The 20,001-nt window shown below is 49.3% G+C and overlaps 15 protein-coding genes and 1 pseudogene across 16 annotated transcripts; 8 read left to right on the top strand and 8 right to left on the bottom strand.

Moving 5' to 3' along the window:
* Window positions 1-80: 80 nt before the first annotated feature.
* Window positions 81-4,186, top strand: OGAPHI_005558 (annotated as a pseudogene). The gene is made up of 3 exons: window positions 81-562; window positions 626-3,459; window positions 3,951-4,186. Coding segments are annotated over exons 1-3 (3,552 nt in total).
* OGAPHI_005561 (uncharacterized protein) lies at window positions 1,328-1,690 on the bottom strand (the record flags this gene model as incomplete). Its single annotated transcript, XM_046206756.1, has 1 exon — window positions 1,328-1,690. One exon carries the CDS (start codon window positions 1,688-1,690, stop codon window positions 1,328-1,330), a length of 363 nt encoding a protein of 120 aa, XP_046059399.1.
* On the bottom strand, window positions 2,489-2,896 carry OGAPHI_005560 (uncharacterized protein; the record flags this gene model as incomplete). Its single annotated transcript, XM_046206755.1, has 1 exon — window positions 2,489-2,896. One exon carries the CDS (start codon window positions 2,894-2,896, stop codon window positions 2,489-2,491), a length of 408 nt encoding a protein of 135 aa, XP_046059398.1.
* Window positions 3,514-4,170, bottom strand: OGAPHI_005559 (uncharacterized protein; the record flags this gene model as incomplete). The annotated part of the gene is made up of 1 exon (XM_046206754.1): window positions 3,514-4,170. The coding sequence occupies one exon, from the start codon at window positions 4,168-4,170 to the stop codon at window positions 3,514-3,516; it is 657 nt and encodes a 218-aa protein (XP_046059397.1).
* Window positions 4,187-4,524: 338 nt separating the features above from the next.
* OGAPHI_005557 (uncharacterized protein) lies at window positions 4,525-5,139 on the top strand (the record flags this gene model as incomplete). The annotated part of the gene is made up of 1 exon (XM_046206752.1): window positions 4,525-5,139. The coding sequence occupies one exon, from the start codon at window positions 4,525-4,527 to the stop codon at window positions 5,137-5,139; it is 615 nt and encodes a 204-aa protein (XP_046059396.1).
* Window positions 5,140-5,482: 343 nt separating this feature from the next.
* On the top strand, window positions 5,483-7,273 carry OGAPHI_005556 (uncharacterized protein; the record flags this gene model as incomplete). The annotated part of the gene is made up of 1 exon (XM_046206751.1): window positions 5,483-7,273. One exon carries the CDS (start codon window positions 5,483-5,485, stop codon window positions 7,271-7,273), a length of 1,791 nt encoding a protein of 596 aa, XP_046059395.1.
* A 93-nt stretch (window positions 7,274-7,366) lies between these two features.
* OGAPHI_005553 (uncharacterized protein) lies at window positions 7,367-9,934 on the top strand (the record flags this gene model as incomplete). The annotated part of the gene is made up of 1 exon (XM_046206748.1): window positions 7,367-9,934. The coding sequence occupies one exon, from the start codon at window positions 7,367-7,369 to the stop codon at window positions 9,932-9,934; it is 2,568 nt and encodes an 855-aa protein (XP_046059392.1).
* Window positions 7,597-7,797, bottom strand: OGAPHI_005555 (uncharacterized protein; the record flags this gene model as incomplete). Its single annotated transcript, XM_046206750.1, has 1 exon — window positions 7,597-7,797. The coding sequence occupies one exon, from the start codon at window positions 7,795-7,797 to the stop codon at window positions 7,597-7,599; it is 201 nt and encodes a 66-aa protein (XP_046059394.1).
* Window positions 7,831-8,304, bottom strand: OGAPHI_005554 (uncharacterized protein; the record flags this gene model as incomplete). The annotated part of the gene is made up of 1 exon (XM_046206749.1): window positions 7,831-8,304. One exon carries the CDS (start codon window positions 8,302-8,304, stop codon window positions 7,831-7,833), a length of 474 nt encoding a protein of 157 aa, XP_046059393.1.
* A 170-nt stretch (window positions 9,935-10,104) lies between the features above and the next one.
* Window positions 10,105-12,312, bottom strand: OGAPHI_005552 (uncharacterized protein; the record flags this gene model as incomplete). The annotated part of the gene is made up of 1 exon (XM_046206747.1): window positions 10,105-12,312. The coding sequence occupies one exon, from the start codon at window positions 12,310-12,312 to the stop codon at window positions 10,105-10,107; it is 2,208 nt and encodes a 735-aa protein (XP_046059391.1).
* Window positions 12,313-12,870: 558 nt separating this feature from the next.
* On the top strand, window positions 12,871-13,920 carry OGAPHI_005551 (uncharacterized protein; the record flags this gene model as incomplete). Its single annotated transcript, XM_046206746.1, has 1 exon — window positions 12,871-13,920. One exon carries the CDS (start codon window positions 12,871-12,873, stop codon window positions 13,918-13,920), a length of 1,050 nt encoding a protein of 349 aa, XP_046059390.1.
* A 105-nt stretch (window positions 13,921-14,025) lies between these two features.
* On the bottom strand, window positions 14,026-14,343 carry OGAPHI_005550 (uncharacterized protein; the record flags this gene model as incomplete). Its single annotated transcript, XM_046206745.1, has 1 exon — window positions 14,026-14,343. One exon carries the CDS (start codon window positions 14,341-14,343, stop codon window positions 14,026-14,028), a length of 318 nt encoding a protein of 105 aa, XP_046059389.1.
* A 381-nt stretch (window positions 14,344-14,724) lies between these two features.
* On the top strand, window positions 14,725-15,864 carry OGAPHI_005549 (uncharacterized protein; the record flags this gene model as incomplete). Its single annotated transcript, XM_046206744.1, has 1 exon — window positions 14,725-15,864. The coding sequence occupies one exon, from the start codon at window positions 14,725-14,727 to the stop codon at window positions 15,862-15,864; it is 1,140 nt and encodes a 379-aa protein (XP_046059388.1).
* On the bottom strand, window positions 15,373-17,172 carry OGAPHI_005548 (uncharacterized protein; the record flags this gene model as incomplete). Its single annotated transcript, XM_046206743.1, has 3 exons — window positions 15,373-15,618; window positions 16,628-17,030; window positions 17,132-17,172. 3 exons carry the CDS (start codon window positions 17,170-17,172, stop codon window positions 15,373-15,375), a joined length of 690 nt encoding a protein of 229 aa, XP_046059387.1.
* OGAPHI_005547 (uncharacterized protein) lies at window positions 16,148-17,227 on the top strand (the record flags this gene model as incomplete). Its single annotated transcript, XM_046206741.1, has 1 exon — window positions 16,148-17,227. One exon carries the CDS (start codon window positions 16,148-16,150, stop codon window positions 17,225-17,227), a length of 1,080 nt encoding a protein of 359 aa, XP_046059386.1.
* Window positions 17,228-17,559: 332 nt separating this feature from the next.
* OGAPHI_005546 (uncharacterized protein) lies at window positions 17,560-19,425 on the top strand (the record flags this gene model as incomplete). Its single annotated transcript, XM_046206740.1, has 1 exon — window positions 17,560-19,425. The coding sequence occupies one exon, from the start codon at window positions 17,560-17,562 to the stop codon at window positions 19,423-19,425; it is 1,866 nt and encodes a 621-aa protein (XP_046059385.1).
* Between the last annotated feature and the right edge of the window lie 576 nt (window positions 19,426-20,001).

Genomic DNA, 20,001 nt, shown 5'->3' with positions numbered 1-20,001 from the left:
CAAAAAGTAGTGCATCTAACCAAGAATATTTAGCACGCAATTAGTTCGACTTTACCAGGAGTACTAATTTTCTTTATACAATGAGCGAAATCAAGGTTTCTGACAAACTGCCAACCGACGTTAAGCTTGCTTACGTGCCATACTCGCCGGAAAACGAGAACATCTGCTCAATTGCGCGGCCAACAGAGCTGGATCTGGCCAAAGTTTGTGCTGGTAAGACCGTGGTGATTGTGGCTGCTCCCGGCGCCTTCACTCCAACGTGTACCGAGCTCCACATCCCAGGGTTTGTCAAACACGTCCAGGATCTGAGACAGAAGGGCGTGGACGAAGTTTTGGTGGTGACCACTAACGACGCGTTTGTCCAGGCCGCATGGGGTAAGGCCCTAGGTAACACCAAAGGCGATATCAAATTCTGTGGAGATCCGGCCGGCCAGTTCAGTGAAAAGCTCGGTCTGGTCAAAGACGGCTCTCCATTTTACCGCTACCAAACCCAGCGGTATGCATTGATCGTGAAGGATGGCATTGTCACCTATGTTGGTGTTGAGCGGGCCAAGGAGGTCAAGTACAGTGGGTACGAGGCCGTCCTTGCCAAGTTGTAAGGTGCAAGGATGTGGTATTTTAACAGTTACGAAAAAGTAGAGAAAATAAATAAACGTACACCAAGAGATCTACCGCTGTTGATGGACGCGAGTTTAAGCGAGCTTGAGGAGTGTTTACAGCACATCCAGCAGGAATGGCCCGAATTGGCCAGAGAGGGCTGCAATCCGCTCGAGGTGGTGATGCCTCTTTTGGACAGCTCGTCTGTTGGAATGGCTTATAAACAACCCCAATTTCTAGAGCTGAAGGATCGGTTCAACAAGATCCTGAAACACGCCGTCAACGAGCATTTCGAGGCGTTCAACGACAGTATCGGATCGTACGGGATCACCGTCGAGACGATTCTGGAGTCGCAGTCGAACCTGGAACGGGTCCGGACAGAGCTGGCTGCCGCGTCGGCGCTGATGAGTTCGCCGTCAGAGGTTCTTCGAGAGTTGAATCACCGCCAGAAACAGAACGGGGACGTGATTGACGTGCTGGAGCAGATCACCGAGGTCACAGAGCAAGTGGACGAGATCGACAGCTATATTGCCGAAAAGAATTTCAAAAAGGCACAGGACTTGGTAAGCTCGGCTTCGAAGCAGGCCGAGCAGTCGGGTCTGTGGCAAATCGAGTCGCTGCATTCTTTGCAGCAGACCCTTGAGTCGCAGTCGCAGACCTTATTCGAGGCCATTTTGGAAGAGATCAACGGCCTCATCTACTTCAAGATCGACGGAACAAGACGTACTGTTTACGACGAACACGTCAATACACGTCTTTTGAAAATGAGCACCACAGATATCGATGATGTTTCTCGAGCGATCAACGACCCGTTGTACCAGTTCATCACGGAGATCAACGGCAACATCGACGAAGGTGCTTCTCCAGGCAAAGACATTCTAACTTTCCAGCTCATTAAAGAGTACCTGGTGATCATAAACGACCTGGGAAGACTCGACGAGTGTCTACATATACTTTCCGAAAGAGCGTTGGACGAGGTGCGACAGATGATCAACCGGTCGTCAGAGGAAGTGCGCATCAAGTATCCAGAGCAAATGGAGCTGTCCAAAACAACCGAGTTTGACATCTTCGATTTCTCTCTCTTCAACAACATGAGTGGTTCAATTTTGCAGGAATTGTTTTCGATGCTGTTCAAGAGATGTCTTTCTCTGTTGCAGAGCCACCGGGCCATCTTAGAGATCTCCAAAGTGAACGGCCACAATTACGATTTTGACCAAGTTTGGCTTGCTTTGGAAAAACAACTAAGTTCCATCTTGGTCGCATACTTGGTTGACGAGAGCTTGCTGGATAATGTCGAGAATGCAGCCAAATTTGACGAATCGCATCCATATTCGAGACTTCCAAAAGACTTTGTTGTTAGCGGATCCCAGCCAATTATCCAATTTGCCAAGTTGCGGCTCGACGACAAGCTACTTGCAGCCGGCGATGTTCAACACGTTTTGGAGGATCTTTTCCCAGGACAATTGGACTCGGTGAAGAGCGAGAAGGGCTCCTTTTTCATTGAGGACGAAAGAAACTCGAAAAGAGACGTTCTTGTCACTCCAAACATTTTCAACATGAGTGTCATAATCGAAGAGCTTTTGTTCTTTGTCGGTGGAGCCAGCCACGCCTTCCCACAAGACGACGACAAGAGCCTGCTCAAGTTCTTCAACCGGTTTATGGACGTCATTTTCATGACCCAGCTCGAAAACACACTGGTTTACCAGTTTGACCACATTGCGGTGTCTGGGTCCTCGTTCCAGCAGTTTTTCAACCACCTGTTCCAGATTTTCAGCACATCCATGTATTATAGAAGACCGTATGTGCACGTGATCCTGCGCATGATGAACAAGATGGTGAACAAGTACCAATCGGTGTTTGAGGAGTGTGCTCCATCTGAGCTTACTGGATCTCACACTTCTTTGGTGTCGCACTGGCTGAGTGATGCTTCACTTGGCAAGATTTCTTCGAGTATTCTGAAAGGAGAGTTGGAGCTGATTCCAGAGGAGATCGCCGAGCAGCTGAAAGATGGCAGCAAACTGTTCAAATTAGCATTATCGCAGCCAAACACGCGGTTCGAGCCTATAGCGAATTTGCTTGCGAGCCTGGAGCTGACTCTGGAGTGGCTTCCAAAGGTCAAGCGCGAGGTGGAGCCGCTGGATGTTGGCGACTCCAACATGACGGCATTGAAGGCCAACTGGCAGTTCATGGATAAGAACACCATGTCGACGATCGACGGACCGTCCTCGGCTCTGTTCCTTGCGCTGAGCGGAGACTCTGTTGCCAAGTTTGACGAGATTGTGAAAAACCTGAGCGACATCACCACGAAAATCAAGCTCTTTATTCGATATAGCGTCCAGGGCACTGCTTTTTGGCATATCACTTCGATGTTGAGCAAGAACATCTGGATGCCGCAGTCCGAGGCAGACGAGATTGACATTGAGCTCACCAGTCTGAACAAAAAGGTTGCTGCCACGAGCAACGTGCTGGACTCGATTTTGGGTCCAGACCAGAAACAGCAGATCCTGTGCGGCATACCATCGTTGATCGATCATCTGCTGGTGTCGCAGTCAAATAGAATCATCAAGATGAACCAGTTTGGTGTTCGACAGATGTTCCTGGACATCCGTGTTGTGCAGCAGATGTTGAGAAACGTGATGGAGGACCCAAAGCTGGTGGACTTCAGGCGCAGCACCACATACTACGAGATGTTCAACAGCACGGAGCAAGGGATCTTGGAGAAGATCCAGCAGGGCTCCAAGGGACTGTTCAACCTTGAGGAACGCAAGAACTTGGTGAGACTGGTGTTCAGCGAAAGTATGGACAGATCCATGTCCAGTCGAAGCACAGGGTCTTACAGTGCAAGCAAGAGATACGCGGATTGTATCAAAAAGTTGGAAGCAGGCTACAGTCATGAATAAATTAAGATGCTATATGCTAGTCGTGATCGGATTTGAGTTTCTTAGTAGAGCGGGTATCGGCCAGTCGACGTTTCAGCCCATCGTCCACGCTCATGGACTCGTCGGACTCGTTGTGTTCTGTATCGTCGGAATCGTCGTCGTTCAGCTCGCCTGTAGCTTTCTTGAACGTTTCCTTAAGCTTGTTCACCCTATCGGACAGCTGCTGCGGCGAGCTATGGCTATGGATATGTTTGGTATTAGTGTGCTGGATGGACAGGGGCAGTTTGCTGGGCGGGAACCGCGGCGAAGGGGTATCTGAGGCGAATTGGAACTTGTAGTCTTGCGGGATCTCTTGTGGTTGTTCAACAGTGGGTGTTGGCTGCTGGTCTTGTTTTCGGTCTTGTTCCTGTTTACCGGTGAGTTCTGTCTTTTTGGCCACCAGAACAGATCGGAGCTCGTCCAGAGTCGTAACAGAGGAATCGTGGTCGATCACGTCCAAAATATCGTTCAAACAGCTCAAATACCCGTTTGCCTTGAACAAAGAGTTCTTCGCATTAGACAGTCTGTACAGGGCGGCAATGGAGCGGGCTCCGAGCTTGAACTCGTTGGACAGGTCTCTGTTGATCTGGTCGATCGACTCGTCATCGAGCGGGTGCGAAAGTGGCAGATTGGAGGATAAATTAGAAAGATCCATTAGTACCGCTTTATAATGACGAGAGTTTTTACAGAGGAAAAAAACTGCCGCAATTTGCAAATGTGGTCCAGAACTCACACAGCCGTACCGTGTACGGGTGTGCCGAAGGAAAAGAGGAAAAAAAAAATTTCAAAGTTGCCATAGTTGGTGAAACTTTTGCCCGGACTGTGTCAGACACGAACTCTTTTTAGCGTGGGTATAAATTGCACGAGAGATCGTGTGAAGGAAGAGAAGTGAGCAAAAGCACCGCGCCTCAGGTTTTTAAATAATTATTGCATCAAGCTTGCTGAGGTACGGGTTTGTTGTTGGATCTGACAGAGAGCGTCCACGTCTGCTTCCAAATTGTTACGCGTCATGATGTATCCATCGATGTTGTCCCACTACACAATAAATTACAACGATCACAACCAGGGCTCGAGCCCCAACAACACGTTCCACTCGTACAGCGCGTCGTCGACCCCGAGTCGATCCAAGAGACGCAACTCTGACTACGAGGACAATTTTAAAAAAGTCAAGCAAGGGTCGTTATCCTCCTCGAGTCCGATTCCTCGTGAAAAATTAACACTAGAAAACATAAATTTGAACGAGTATGCGAAATTCCACCATCCTGAAGGAGGGTTTATCCAGTTCACGCCAATCGGGAACATTAGAACATGGATGGGGGACAACAACGTTGTGCACAAAAGCATCGAGAAAAACTCGTCGTTCGACCTCAATAACCTCTCTCACGGCATAGACGGGTACAAACTGTACCTGGGAGAGAGCAACGACGCGCCAGCGGTCCAGATAGACAACTCTCCATCGAACGAGACCGAAAACTACATGCGGAACGGATACAACGGGAGCGGGACTTCTGGCGGCGACGTTACTGCAAACACCAGCTACTACGACGACGGAGGTAGCTCTGCCAGCCGGCTGCAGTACTATTTCGACGACGACGAGTTTGAAAGCGATGAGGATATGAATTGAGACTCCTGCCGTGTTACGTAAATGCTTGGTCAGCGGCAGTGCGAGTTATTTTTTTTCTGGCTTTGTAAAAGCTCCCTTGGCAAATTGGGGCCCTGGGGCTTAAAATGTATATTATCATATGGGTGGCGTATGTTTTTGGAATGTATTTAGATCTGGTTGAATAAGAGTGTTGCAACGCGATTTCCGTTGGAACCCACGTTTCTTACACGTTTCTTACAAGCCCAAAATTTAAATGTCCGTAATACGAGTTTTTCAGGGAGAGCCGCATAGTAAATATAGATCGGCACATGAAGCCGTGCTGTAAATATTTATTTCTTTGAACACTTTGTCATTAAGAAACACGATGCAAATTGTGGGGCTAAGAATCCGTCGGGTGTATGTGCTCGTTCTGATTTTTTTGGTCCTCACGGTGTTGGTATACTCGGTCAGTGTAAGAGAGCCACCTGTCGACGAAAATGCGCGTATCAAGGATATTTTAAGAAGTGCCAATCAGACCCTTGATATGGAGCCGGAAAAAATTCTGGATAATATTCAAAGAGGCCCGCCTGAGAGTTCTTCGACCACCCATGCTGCTGTGGCCACAAACTTGTCAGGGCCACAGGCTACAGGGGTCGACACCAAGCCCAAGGACAAACCGAAGAAGAAAAAGCCCGCTGTTACGTTGGAGGAATACGAGAAGAGCCGTGCCCAGGTGATAAAAGCTATCTTTAAGCTTATTTCGTCTGTTCGTCCTACAGAAAAGTACAACGATAGACGTTCCAACAGAGGCGATGATTCTCCGCTGTCTCACAGTCTGCTTACAGAAGACATCCTCGCAGAGTTCTTCCAGTTCCCCGCAGAATTCGTGGACGCATTTTCCCAAAGTCACGCCGAGGCGTTACAGCGCATCCGGGATATCAAATTCCCCGACGGTCTTTACAAAGGTAACGGTGTGGTGATGATTGGTGGTGACAACTACTCGTGGCTCACTCTGCTTGCAATCGATCTCATGCGCAAGAACGGTGGTGACTTGCCTGTTGAGGTGATCATCCCAAGACGCGACGACTCGGAGCCAGACTTCTGCGGCAAGTATCTTCCTGCGCTGAACGCCAAGTGTGTGTTTCTGACCGATCTGCTGGGTGAAAATTTTGAGTCAGAGATTGAGATTAACAAGTATCAGTACAAAGGTATTGCTCTGCTTGCCTCGTCGTTTGAGAACCTGCTGTTGTTGGATAGTGACGACATTCCAGTTGCTCCAGTGACGAGTCGTTTGTTTGAAACGGCTCCATTCACCGAGTACGGTATGGTGTTTTGGCCTGATTTCTGGAAGAGATCGACCAGTCCCACTTTTTACAAGATTGCCAACTGTCCTGTTGAGAATATCAGAATCCGCGATTGTCAAGTCAATTATCCACCTTCGCAATGGTCCACGCTCCGTCCGAAGGACGCACGGTCGTTGATCCCATTCCATGACCGCAAAGGTGCTATTCCCGACAAGAGCACGGAATCGGGACAGTTACTTATTTCCAAGAAGCATCACGCAGACGTGGTTCTGCTCTCGCTGTACTACAATGCCTACGGCCCAGACGGCTACTACTCGCTCCTGTCGCAGGGTGTTGCCGGAGAAGGCGATAAGGACACGTTCCCAGCAGCTGCTACCGTGCTGGGTAAAGAGTTCTACCAGCTCAAGAAAAACGTTGGAGTCAACGGGTTTTGGCGTAACGGCGACTACCGTGGAGTCGGAATGCTCCAATATGACCCAATCAGAGACTACGAGAACTACATGGAATTCATTGACAGTCACAAGCACTCTGATGAGGAGTTTGAGGCAGGTAACATTGACAACTTCCTTAACCCGGACGAAAGAAACAGCGTCATGTTTGCACACTGCAATTTCCCGAAACTGTTCCCCGATGAGCTGCTACACGATTTTGTTGTGCGCGATAGTAACGAACATATCAAGATGCTTGGTTCTGGCCAGATCCCAGGAAACTACGAGCATCAGTTCTGGAAAGTCATGTACGATTATCTTTGCGTTGATCGCATCGAATTGGCCTACACGAAGAGCAGAGAGCAGCTGAACGATCCTGCCCAGCGTACCAAGTTCTGCGAAGGCCGTTTCAAGGAGCATTTGGATTGGCTTGCAACTCAGTGATCCAGATCTCACCGACGCGCCGATCGTCCATAGAGGGCAAAATATGTGCTTTTAAATAATTTTTTTGAAGGAAAAGATTAAAAAGGTAGAACCATGTTTAGAATAACCGTTGGTCTGGCGCCTATCAGACCGGTGCGTCCCAGAATCGGCACGGCGCAGATTCTGAGACATCTTTCTGTGGTTCATCGCGCGAACCAAAAAGCCGCATATCTTGTCACGTCTAGTCATGCCAGAAATTTCTCCATGTTTGGCCTGGGCAAGGCTGCCACTAAGGTTCTACGTGTGCCAGCTTACTTAGGTGGCGGGCTTGCTGCTGCGGGCTCTTATGTCGCGTACAAGGTGGACGAAGCCGCCACTTTTACACAGTCGCAATTGGAGGCCGCAAAGGATTTTGCTGGTAACCTGGCAGATAATGTGGGAGGGTTCTTCAACGGCATGTTTCCTGGCTCCGATGGATCTTCTGGTGGCGAAGATGGTGGGGACACGGGTTTGACTGTTGGAGGATCTGGAGCTGCCGCTGCCATAGGGTTATCCCAGGACGCAGACGAGGAAGAACTTCAAGACGACGAAGATGAGGACGAGGACGACGAAAACGTCCAGGACAACACAGATGATGCTATGCTCAACCTTACTCGACAGATGATTGAGATACGAAGCATTTTGCTCAATATTGGTGGATCCAACGCGCTCAGATTGCCGTCTATCGTGGTGATAGGGTCGCAGAGCAGTGGTAAGTCTTCCGTGCTGGAATCGATTGTGGGAAGAGAATTCCTGCCCAAGGGATCTAATATGGTCACCAGACGTCCGATTGAGCTGACTTTGGTGAATGACAACTCGTTGGCGGCCGAAACTGCTGAGTTCCCAGCGCTCAGAATGTTCAACCTGACCGACTTCCAACAGGTCCAGAAAGTGCTCTTTGAGCTCAACATGGCTGTTCCTGACGCAGACGCTGTTTCCAGCGATCCTATCCAACTCACAATCAAGTCTCCAAGAGTTCCCGATCTGTCTCTGGTTGACTTACCAGGATACATTCAGATCGAGGCTGCAGACCAGCCAACAACTCTCAAGACCAAGATTCGCGAGTTGTGCGATAGATACCTTGAGGAGCCAAACGTGATTCTTGCCATTAGTGCCGCCGATGTGGATCTCGCAAACTCTTCTGCCCTGAGAGCTGCCAAGAGAGCAGATCCGAAGGGAGAAAGAACTATTGGTGTGATCACCAAGCTGGATCTTGTGGACTGTGAAACTGCTCGAAAGATGCTCACAAACAAGAAATATCCTTTGAAGATGGGCTATGTTGGTGTGATCACACGTACTCCTCCATCGACTTCCCTGTTCCGTCGCCAAAGCGGATCCCAGGCGTTCATTGCACAGCAGAATTTTGAAAGAGCATATTTTAAAGAAAACAAAGACTCGTTTGTGGGTACAACCGTGACAACCAGAATGTTGAAGAAGAAACTTATGAGAGTTCTGGAGAGAACCATGGCAAGTTGTCTGAAGCCAATGCATGTGATTGTTTCGAACGAGCTGGAGGAGGCCAGCTACCGGTACAAAGTTGAGTTTAATGATCGAGATCTGACCAGCGAAAAATACATGGCACAGACAATCGACAACCTGAAGTTGGCAATCAAGGAGTTCAGTGAACGGTTTGGACGCCCGGAGCTTCGGTCCTTGTTGAGAAGCGAGCTTGACCAGAAAGTTCTGGATTCCATTGCGTTGAGATACTGGAACAAGCCTCCAGCTCCAAACAAGAGCAAGGAAACGGAGAGTGAGCCGCCTTTGGAAGAATTAGCAAGTGCCCCGCCAAACGATACTTACTGGCACCGCAAGCTCGGAATTGCCACAGCCAGTCTGACCAAGCTTGGAGTTGGTCGGCTTGCAACCACGCTCATTTCCGACGCCATTCTCACCGAGATTGAGGTTCTTGTTGATAACACCGATGTAAGATCCCATCCAATGATCAAGAATGCGATCAAGGACGCTGCTGTTTCCGTTTTAACGTCCCGGTACAACTCCACTGCCGAACAGGTTGAAAATTGTATCAAGCCATACAAGTACGAGATTGAGGTTGACGACAGAGAATGGATGTTAAGCAGACAGCATGCTACGATGTTGCTCAAGGAGGAGCTGAAGCAGTGTAACGAGGCATACAAGGAGCTGAAGAAGACGCTAGGTGGTAACAAGTTGAAGCAGATCACCACCTATCTTGAGAACGAGAACAATAAGGTTGGCGAGAACATTGCGAGGGAAAATCTTGGATTCAGTCCCGGTCTTTTGCTTCGTGGAAAGGAGGCACTGTTTCTTAAAGAGCGGTCTAACTTGTTGAATATGAGACTGAAATTTTTACAGTCTTCTGGTTGCAAGTCCAAGGATAACAAATACAAATGTCCCGAAGTATTTTTGGACCTTGTTGCCGAGAAGCTGACACAGACGGCAGTTTTGTTCCTGAACGTTGAGCTGTTGAGCGACTTTTACTACAGCTTCCCACGGGAGCTGGAAAAGAAGCTGGGTCAGAGCTTGACTTCGGAGCAGATCGAGCAGTTTGCCAAGGAGGATCCAAAGATTAAGAAGCACATTGAGCTGCAAGAGAGAAAGGACCTGCTCGACCTGGCATTGACCAAGATCGAAGACGTGATGGCTTTACAGAAACGACTTGTATAAAGAATTATTATAACGATGATGAGTACGGATTTTTAGTTGTGGTAAGGCCGCGTTTGGAAATTTGGCCGGTTGTAGGTTCCTTGGCCCAGTTGGTTAAGGCATCGTGCTAATAACGCGGGGATCAGCAGTTCGATCCTGCTAGGAACCATTTTTTTGCTAAAATGTACAAGTTAAACGTCCAGAGACATGGCAAAGTCGTCTATCGACCCCAGAAACTGATCCCAGCCATGGTCTCCAAGGATGTCGAGAATGGCCTCGTGCAACTGCGGGACCTGGTCGGCCGGGGTGTTTGTCTGGGGTGCTGGCATGGCTGGAGCGGCGTATGGACGTTCGGGAACGTTTTGTGCCGGCTGTTTTTCTGGCACAAACGGCTCAGAAGAGAAATTAATAAAGGTGAGCTGCTTGCGGGCCGTTTTCTGGAACTTTGAGGACCTTCTTGCCGGTGCGCGGGTTACAGGCGGTGCTGACGACTGGGACAATCTGCTGGAGTTTGTCTTGGTGATCTCGCTGAGCGAGAACCCGTTGGCAGACTTGTGGTTGCCAACCATCAGGTTGATGAGTTTCTGGATGACGTAGATTCCACGGATAGCAGGACGCACAATCAGCTTGTTGGAGCTGAGAATGGGCAGGACTTTCTGGACAAGAAGAACAACCGTCTTCTGCTGTCCTGCAGACTGTTTGTTGAGCAGTGCGTCCACCAATAGAAACACTGCTGCCGAGACTGCAAGTTCGCATACAAACCACGGTTTCTTAAACAGTTGCGGGACCTCTGGGTCTGCATACTGCGAGATGATCGACTTGGCACAATTGCAGCACAGCTCGTAACACTGGTCTGTCCACTCGTCGTACGTCATGAACCGCGACAGCTTGCTGTTGACGTCGAGCCGTTCCTGCAGGATAATGTAATCGGTTAAAAACTTAAGAAACTCCACAGTGGTGGAGAAGTCTGCGTCCTGGTTCAGCCTTGTGTTGTCCATGTAGTTCTCAAAGTCTTTCTTGACGGTGATCTCCAAGACGCGGAGCTCGATGTCTGCTTTTTTCAGCGATTCCAACGTCAGCTCACTCTTCAAGACCGTATCGTCAAAATAGTAGTTTCTCTTGATCGTTGCAACGTCTGTGACAAACCGCTGGTAGTAGTTGTTCCAGTCGAGAACTGCGTCCGGGACAAGCCACTGGCGCGGTCTGGGGGTTGAGAACGTTCCCGGTTCGATCAAGGAGTACCGGAACTGATCCTCGTACCAGTCCACGTTGACCAGCGACCACCAGCACCGGTACTTGAATTGCGACTCGGGGTCGTCCGGGTTGTCCTCGACGTTATCGAGGTTAAGCTTGCGCGCGTTGTAGCACATCGTCCCGATGAGGCAGTTCTGGAGATGGATGCCACCAAGCGGGTGTGCGCAGAGCTTGAGCAGAGAGAAGAACTGGATCGACTTTATGTTGGGGAATGTCATGAACCGTCCGCGGAAAAGACACTCCAGTCCGCACGCAAAGAACGCCCGTGCGTAGATGTCCCATTGATCGTCAGAGAACCCGAGTTTCGGTTGCAAAGTGTCATCCGAGTAGTACACTCCGATGCACAGTAGCATGTAGTACTGAGCCAGAAAGAGGTACTCCTTGCTATGTTTGGAGTAGTACGGAGTGATATGCTTCTCGACAATCGAGTCGTCGTTCCAGTACTCCTCGTACTCGCGCACAAACTTGGAGTTGTCAACGACGTTATGGAGAAACGTGAATTTGAGAGCTGTCTGGAGAATCAGGTCCGATTGCGGTTTGGTGAGCTGTCCGATGATCTGTAACTGGTAATTCCAAACGTCGGACTTGTCGTCCGACCGACGGATCTTGCTCATGAGCTCCTTGTTAGTGATCCGGGACCATTCCTCGGTGTTTGCGTCAAAGTTCTGATCATCGTCGTCCTGGAGTCCGTCGGCGAGGCCCTTGTTGAGCAAGCTGATCACCACGCTATAGCTGTCCCACTTCCGGGATAGTTCTGCGGAGTCCGGCGCCAGAGCATTGTCGAGCGTGGATATCGACAGATTTGCACGGAACGAGCCGTTCTGCAACGTCTGAAATGCAGGATCGCCTGATCTCAGTGTAAACACTGTTTTTTCGAGATCTTTGATTTTCCTCTTGAGCACCTCGTTCTCCTGCGAGTACTTCATCTCCTTGAGAGCGTCGTTGCCGCCATTGATCACCATTCCGTCCACGATTATCGGCTCCCTACTGCACAAATGGCCCCTGTTGCGCGCAATGCACTTGTCGCACGGGACCTCGTAGTTACACTTGACCTTGCGCCGCTTGCAACTCAGACACGTTTTGGAGATCCGCGTGGTACGACGCAGCTTTGTCACGTCAACCCCCGACACCTCTTCCGAATCCATAGATAAAGATTTGTTATCAACGGAAAAACATCACACCCACACCTTTGCACGGGAATTAACGGCAGTGAACCCGTTTTTTTTCGGCCGGTCGCATGATTATCGAGACGAAAAATGCATCATTCGCACTGAGCTCTATTATTGAGTAGTGACGTTACATGGACGCAAAATTACGGAACTGAATTTATCTGAAAAGTGCCTCGTGCATCGATTGCAGGTCATTTGTAATTAGCAAGTGGTGTGGTGCAGCATTCCGTATTGGGAACCCATTGGGGAGCCATTTTTCCGTGATAGAGAGCGGTAAGCGTAGTCTACGGTTTGGGGCGCTACTCGACTGTAACATATACTCTCTCCACATAATATGGCAACTCCATCATTGCTCCCCCGCCTCGCACGAAAAACAGGAAAATTTCAGCGTTTTCCCGCAATTTTAGCTATCTGTGCTCGGAGTAGAAGCAACTGGTGATTATATTTTTTCTTCAATAGAAACGTCATTTTAGCCGATCTTCCAAATAATATAAATAGATCTAATTTTCCACTCTTCAGCTTCCAATTGCAATTATGAGTACAATCCCAAAGACACAAAAGGCCGTTGTTTTCGAAAAGAGCAAGGGTCCTCTAGAATACAAAGACATCCCTGTCCCAACACCAAAACCGAACGAGATCTTGGTGAATGTGAAATATTCAGGTGTTTGTCATACTGACCTGCATGCCTGGAAGGGCGATTGGCCGTTGGATACAAAGCTCCCACTTGTTGGCGGTCACGAGGGTGCCGGTGTGGTGGTGGCCAAAGGTTCCAACGTCACCAACTTTGAGGTCGGCGACTTGGCCGGTATCAAGTGGCTCAATGGCTCGTGCATGGGGTGCGAGTTCTGCCAACAGGGAGCAGAGCCAAACTGTCCCGAGGCCGATTTGTCCGGATACACCCACGACGGTTCGTTCCAGCAGTATGCCACCGGAGACGCTGTGCAGGCCGCCAAGATCCCAAAGGGAACTGATCTTGCAGAGGTGGCTCCAATCCTGTGTGCTGGTGTCACCGTTTACAAGGCCCTAAAAACTGCCGAGTTGCGTCCTGGTCAATGGGTGGCCATTTCAGGCGCAGGTGGAGGACTTGGTGCTCTGGCTATCCAGTACGCTACTGCCATGGGGCTGAGAGTTCTGGGTATCGACGGAGGAGACGAGAAAGGTGATCTTGTCAAGTCATTAGGAGGTGAGGTGTTTATCGACTTCACCAAGGAGAAGGACATCGTGGCTGCTGTGCAAAAGGCAACCAACGGAGGTCCTCATGGTGTGATCAACGTGTCTGTTTCTGAGGCAGCCATTGCCCAGTCGTGCGACTATGTGAGAACATTGGGCGTGGTTGTTCTTGTTGGACTGCCAGCCGGAGCTGTTTGCAAGTCTCCTGTTTTCCAGCATGTGGTGAAATCGATCCAAATTCGTGGTTCCTACGTCGGAAACAGACAGGATACTGCCGAGGCCGTCGACTTCTTTGTCAGAGGAAAGGTCAAGGCTCCAATCAAGATTGTTGGTCTGTCTGAGTTGCCAAAGGTGTTTGAGCTGATGGAGCAAGGAAAGATTGCCGGCAGATACGTTCTTGACACCTCCAAATAAACTGAGTAATAACGGGGAGAGCAGATAGGATTATGAAGGGGATGTCCTGATAGTTCTTGAATTTGAATGCGATTTCTATGATATGATTGAATGAATATTAATAGACTATTTTAAAGTGCTAACGACTTCGAGTAATTGGTTCATTTTCGCCTGGAGCAGTCGCTCGTCCTGCTGTGACTCGATGGAGTTGGGCACCTGTCCCAGAATCCATGCCTCTTTCAGCTGTCTGGTGATGGCCAGTAGTTCTTCGGTGAGTCTGACCACAGTGGCTGCGTTGGATTCTATTTGAAGAGCCTCGATTGCCTGTGTTTCCTGCGACTTGTCCTCAATCGACGATAGCTCAACAATGTCGTGGAACTTCTGCAGAACAAGTTCCACGTTGTTGTTCACGCGCGTGAGCAGAGACGTGAATCTCCTGGACATAATGTAATTGGCGAAATATTTTTGAAGATGGCTGTGCAAATAATGGTAGCGAGGAGCTAGGGGCAGGGTTGCAAGTTAACTGTTTGCCAAAGAGCTGTCGATGAAGTTGCGTGCTAGAACGATATTCTTTGGTTCAGGAACATGTTCTGGTGGTAAATATTAGTACATCCGCTGAGTCAATTAAATTTGTCCGTATTTAAATCCCTGGCGTTTTAAATTTATCTGTTGTCTCCCTATTTCAACATGGGCTCCTCAGAACTACCCCAGTGGGACTACGGAACCTATTCGAAAGACAAACGACCACCCTCCAGCTCGTCTTCAGGGCTGATGCTGAAAGGTATGTGTTTCTGACTTCAGTCTAACCCAACAGAACACGGAATCATGGCGGTGGCACAGCCAGAGGTGATCCAGAACTACCTGTTTCCCATCAGCGATCAGCTCACGTCCAAGATCCTCGCATACAGAGACGCTGTCAACGAGCTGATGGAGGACTTTCGTCGCGTGAACAGACACAAGCTTCTGATCATCACCGGGCCGTCCACGTTGAATAACCCTTTACAGTCCAAACACTGCGCCCAGTGGATCTCCAAGCTTTCCGGCAAGAGATCGTACAAGGTCAGTTTTGAGGCAAAGAACAAGCTACCCGCAGAGCTGGGAGCAGAGCTCAAGCATATCTACGAGAACGATCTGTCCCCGGACTCCATCATGCTATCCATGAGAGCCAACTACACAGCATACGAGGAATCACAAGATCCTCTCAGAGAAACCAAAGAAGTGAAGCTCGGACTACCTCTGTGCAGAACTCTCATGCACGAGCTGGCCAAGTACTGTCCATTAACGGTGAGTCTGTCCAACACCATTTCTCCCCAGTATTATTCAGATCTGTGCTGTTTGGGGCTGGTGGACTCTACTTTGCTGGAGAGCCAGTTGCACCGGGAAATTGTGTCTGGGGTGTCTTATCCGTGCGGGTTTGAGGTCCCGAGCAGCAGCGAGTACCATGTTTCGAAGGGGAAGGAGGCGATTTTTGCGTCAAGCTTTCCCCACAGTTTTCTCACCATCACAAAAAACGGCTCGGTTGCACAGGTCGAGACCACCGGCAATCGCGATACGTTTTTGGTAATAAGGACCAGCGACTGCGATAACAACAACGAGGTGCTCAACGCGTTCCACAATCTCGACACGAACACCAAGCTCCATGGACAGCTTAAGATTGTGGTGGACATTGGGAAGCTCAACAGCGACAATTACAACACCAAATGCGAGCTTGTCACGAGTCTGATCAAAAACCCAAAGTGCTACTCCAAACTGATAGGGTTCATGATCGACTCCGGAGACGTGTACTTGCCGCAAAACACGCAAGTGGAGCAAATCAGCTCGGTGCTACACGAACAATACGAAGAAGAGCAGTTTAGCAATCTGCGCCAAAAACTTCTGCGCAACGATGAGCCGCACAACAACAACTTTGATGCATTCTTGCTGGCAAACCAGATGATCAGCAGGATTGTGTGGGCCAATCGCTGATCACGAGATGTTTACATAAACACTTAAGTAGTCAAAAAAATTCCGGGTCAGGGTAAATAGTCTATTTTTCAGTGCGGGTCGAGCAGCGGCCCGCACCCACCCAGCCTCCAGCGAAAATTGCTAGCAAACGTACGGTTTTTTTTCTGCCATGCCTGACAGTACCCCGGAGTTTTTTCTCGTCAGGTCACCCACTTAAATCGAAATTTCCAGCTGGTCAAAAGGTGGAACTATAAAGACCAAGGGGATTGCAAATTATTTCTAACAAGTATATTAAAACTACACAATGGGATTGGATTTTTTGAAAAGAAAGACAGGTGTTATCGTCGGTGACGATGTCAGAAACTTGTTTCTGTACGCCCAGGAGAAAGGCTTTGCCATTCCTGCCATCAACGTGACCTCTTCGTCTACCGTGGTTGCTGCTTTGGAGGCGGCCAGAGACGCAAACTCCCCAATCATCTTGCAAACTTCTAACGGTGGTGCCGCTTACTTCGCCGGTAAGGGTGTGAAGAACGACGGACAGAAGGCTTCCATTGCCGGTGCCATTGCTGCCGCTCACTACATCAGATCGGTTGCTCCTGTTTACGGCATCCCAGTCATCTTGCACACAGACCACTGTGCTAAGAAGCTGTTGCCATGGTTCGACGGCATGTTAGAGGCCGACGAGGCCTACTACAAGATCCACGGTGAGCCATTGTTCTCGTCTCACATGCTCGATTTATCTGAGGAGAACGATGACGAAAACATCTCCACGTGTGTGAAATACTTCACCAGAATGGCCAAGCTGGACCAATGGCTCGAGATGGAGATCGGTATCACCGGTGGTGAGGAGGACGGTGTCAACAACGAGAGCGCAGACAAGGACTTGCTGTACACCCAGCCAGAGACTGTGTTTGCCGTGTACAAAGCCCTTGCTCCAATTTCTCCAAACTTCTCCATTGCTGCCGCTTTCGGTAACGTGCACGGTGTCTACAAGCCAGGTAACGTTGTCTTGAGACCAGAAATCTTGGGAGAGCACCAAGAGTATGCCGTCAAGCAAATCGGTGCAAAGACCAAGCACCCATTGTTCTTGGTCTTCCACGGTGGTTCTGGATCTTCTCACCACGAGTTCGACACTGCCATCAAGAATGGTGTGGTGAAGGTCAACCTCGACACCGACTGTCAATATGCTTACTTGACTGGTATTAGAGACTACGTGTTGAACAAGAAGGACTACTTGATGTCGATGGTTGGAAACCCAGACGGTGCCGACAAGCCAAACAAGAAGTACTTCGACCCAAGAGTGTGGGTCAGAGAGGGAGAGAAGACCATGACCAAGCGTGTTACCGAGGCATTGGAGTTCTTCCACACCGAAAACCAACTATAGTTTATAGGTTACTGTTAACTCGTTTCTGAAAGACCAGTGATGCAGAATATTTGTCCAGTTTCCGGTGTAAGGATGTGTAAAAAATAAGCTGGCTGTTTTTCGGTTGTGTTTTGTTTGTTCAAACACCAAAGGAGGTCGTGCGCGACCCAACCTGATTTTCGTCGAATTTTTCAAAAAGATGATGGCAATTACCATTTATTTGACGTGACTTTGTGATAACAATTACCGGGAACAAGAGAGAGCCTTTCCAAGCCGTTAACAGATTATACTAGTCTGAAGATACTTTTTTTTTGTTCAGTCATCACAAGTCCATTGTATAATCATATATAAACATGTCGGAACAGCAGGACACCTCCTCCGAACACACATCCAAACGAGGAAACAATCCGAAATACAGAGGCGGTTCAAAGAAGAATAGCCACAGTTCGAGCAGTAACGGACTATCAACAGAGTTGAAGCAGAAGTTTCAGACTTTGACTGAGTTTTTCCCAGATTGGTCGTTTCAAGATTTCGTTACAATTCAAGAAGAGATTGCTAACGTGGACATAACCGAGATCTCGGAAGGTATACTAACGGGAAAGATACAGAAATGGGACCAAGTTGTCAAGAAAGAGGAAAAGAAGAAAGCTGTGCAAGCCGAAGAGCACGAGGATTCCACAGCTTCGTTCCAAGTGCAACCTGGGAAGAAAGCTCACCAGCAGGCTAGATTCACCGGCCCGAAGCCAAGACAAGTTCATAGACAGAAAGATACGACACCCTCCGCATCCAAGGTGTCTAAACAGGCTGCTCCGTCTGCTACGACCACTGCTTCCGCTCATGCTCCTCAACCCGCCTCCTCTCTACCTTCTGATGGCTCTTCGTGGGCCAGTGCGCTAGCCCAGAAGCCTGCCAAGGCTACCAAAGTGGCTCCGAAGGAAGAAGAGGTCGCTGTTGAGGCTCCAATTGAACAGAAACCTGTCGAAACCAAGGCATCTACTAAAGAATCATCCAAGAAGAAGGAGCCTGTGGCTGCTTCTGCACCAGCTTCTGCTCCGAACTCCAAGCCGCTCAGTTGGGCAGCTGCCGTGGCACCAAAGCCAAAGATTGCGAAAAGACCGGCTCAAGAACCAAAGAAAGAAGAGCCAGTTGTTCCTGAACCAGAGACCGTGGCGGAACAAAAGCCAGTTGTCGCCGAGCCACCAAAAGAGCCAGCGGCATCAAGATCTTCCAAGAAGGCTGCCCAGGCTGCCCAGACCGCTCCTGTGGTGCTTCCATCGTCCACCAGCCAGGTTGGTTCCGTTGACGGAATTTCGTTCGGTTCCATGTCCTTGAACGATAAGGAAGAGACCAAAGTGCCAGAGTCGCAACCTGCTCAACCTGAATATAATAAGGAGTACAGAAACAACAACACCAACTTCCAGCAACAACAACCCCAACAGCAGCAACAACCACAACCAAAGGCATACGATCAGTCGAACTACTACGGCGGTCTCTCCGATCTCAACAACTACCTTCGGTCGCCAGCTGCTGCCAATGGCCAGTCTTACGACCAGCAACAGTACCAGCAATTGTTCAACCAGCAACAACAGCTTTTGCAACAGCAACAGGCCTTTGCCGGATCCAACACTCACGAGATCAACTCGCAATCCCCTGTGCCTAACACCATCAACCCTCAGGCTTCTCAGGTGCAAGGTGGTGCTACCGGACAGGTTGCTCCTGGAATCAATAACCCAATGATGGGCATGCCAGCATCGTACTACCCATACTTCAACTACTACTTGCCATTCTACTCCCAACCAAACCCTGCTGCCAACCAATTCTACATGAACTACCAATCTCAACAGTCTCCATCGCAGGCTGCTCCTCAGCAGCAAAACAGCTTTGGAAACTCATTCCAGAACAAGATCTACGGCAACCCGCAGGCAACTGCTAACGGCGGTGACGACGAGGCCGCCAAAGCTGCAGCTGGCGCTCAAGCTGGCCAACAGCAGGTCAACCCAGCCATGCTGATGCAACAACAGTATGCCCAATACCAACAACAGGCTAGCGGCTCGCAGGCTGCTGCTGCACCAGGCTTGGCTGGCTCCCAGATTGGCGGTGTGGCCGCTGGAAACACCACGCCAGGCATTGCCAACGCCCAGGCCTACCCATACTACCAGAACCAATACCAGTACCCAGGAGCTGCCGACTACAGCAACAATTCCAAGGGCTGGTTCTGATGAGCACTTTATAGGTGAATATCTCGCTGGTGTAGAGATGCATTTTTATTAAAATACAGAGGGCCGGGTAAAATTTCCGATTTTCTCCACTATCCTATAATAAAAGTCTCTCACAATTTTTGCAAGCAATTTTTACTAGAGGACAATTCCCCCTATAAACTGTATTTATTTTTCCTCCTTACAAAATTATTAGTGCACTGTTTCTCTGCTAACTGAATTGGGAGCGAACAATAGTAAGTAATAATATTATGGCACACCATTATGATGAATCCGCGACGATGGTTCTGTTAGGAGGCCAATTGGCTATTGGTGGTGGTTCGATTGCTGTTTCACCGTCCGCCACACCGCAATGGCTATTCGCTCGAGGGCAGAGTAGCGTGGGGGGCAGGGATTCACAGGGCGACAAATAGGGGAGGTGCGATTATTACGTCTCTGTGACGAATTCCTGGCCTCTTCAGCACCCAAATGGCTCGTGATCGCCCCGCCATTGCTGTTTACTCGCCGTCGAAGGAGGGGGCCAAACTAGCTTGTTAGGGAAGTTTCGGGCTGTGCAAAGCTCTTCCCAACAAGGTGACC

The sequence above is a fragment of the Ogataea philodendri genome, assembly GCF_020536065.1.
Source record: "Ogataea philodendri strain CBS6075 chromosome Unknown scaffold3, whole genome shotgun sequence".
Lineage (NCBI taxonomy): Eukaryota > Fungi > Ascomycota > Pichiomycetes > Pichiales > Pichiaceae > Ogataea > Ogataea philodendri.
Note: the sequence above shows the minus strand (reverse complement) of the source record. Positions and strands in the feature narration are given on the sequence as shown.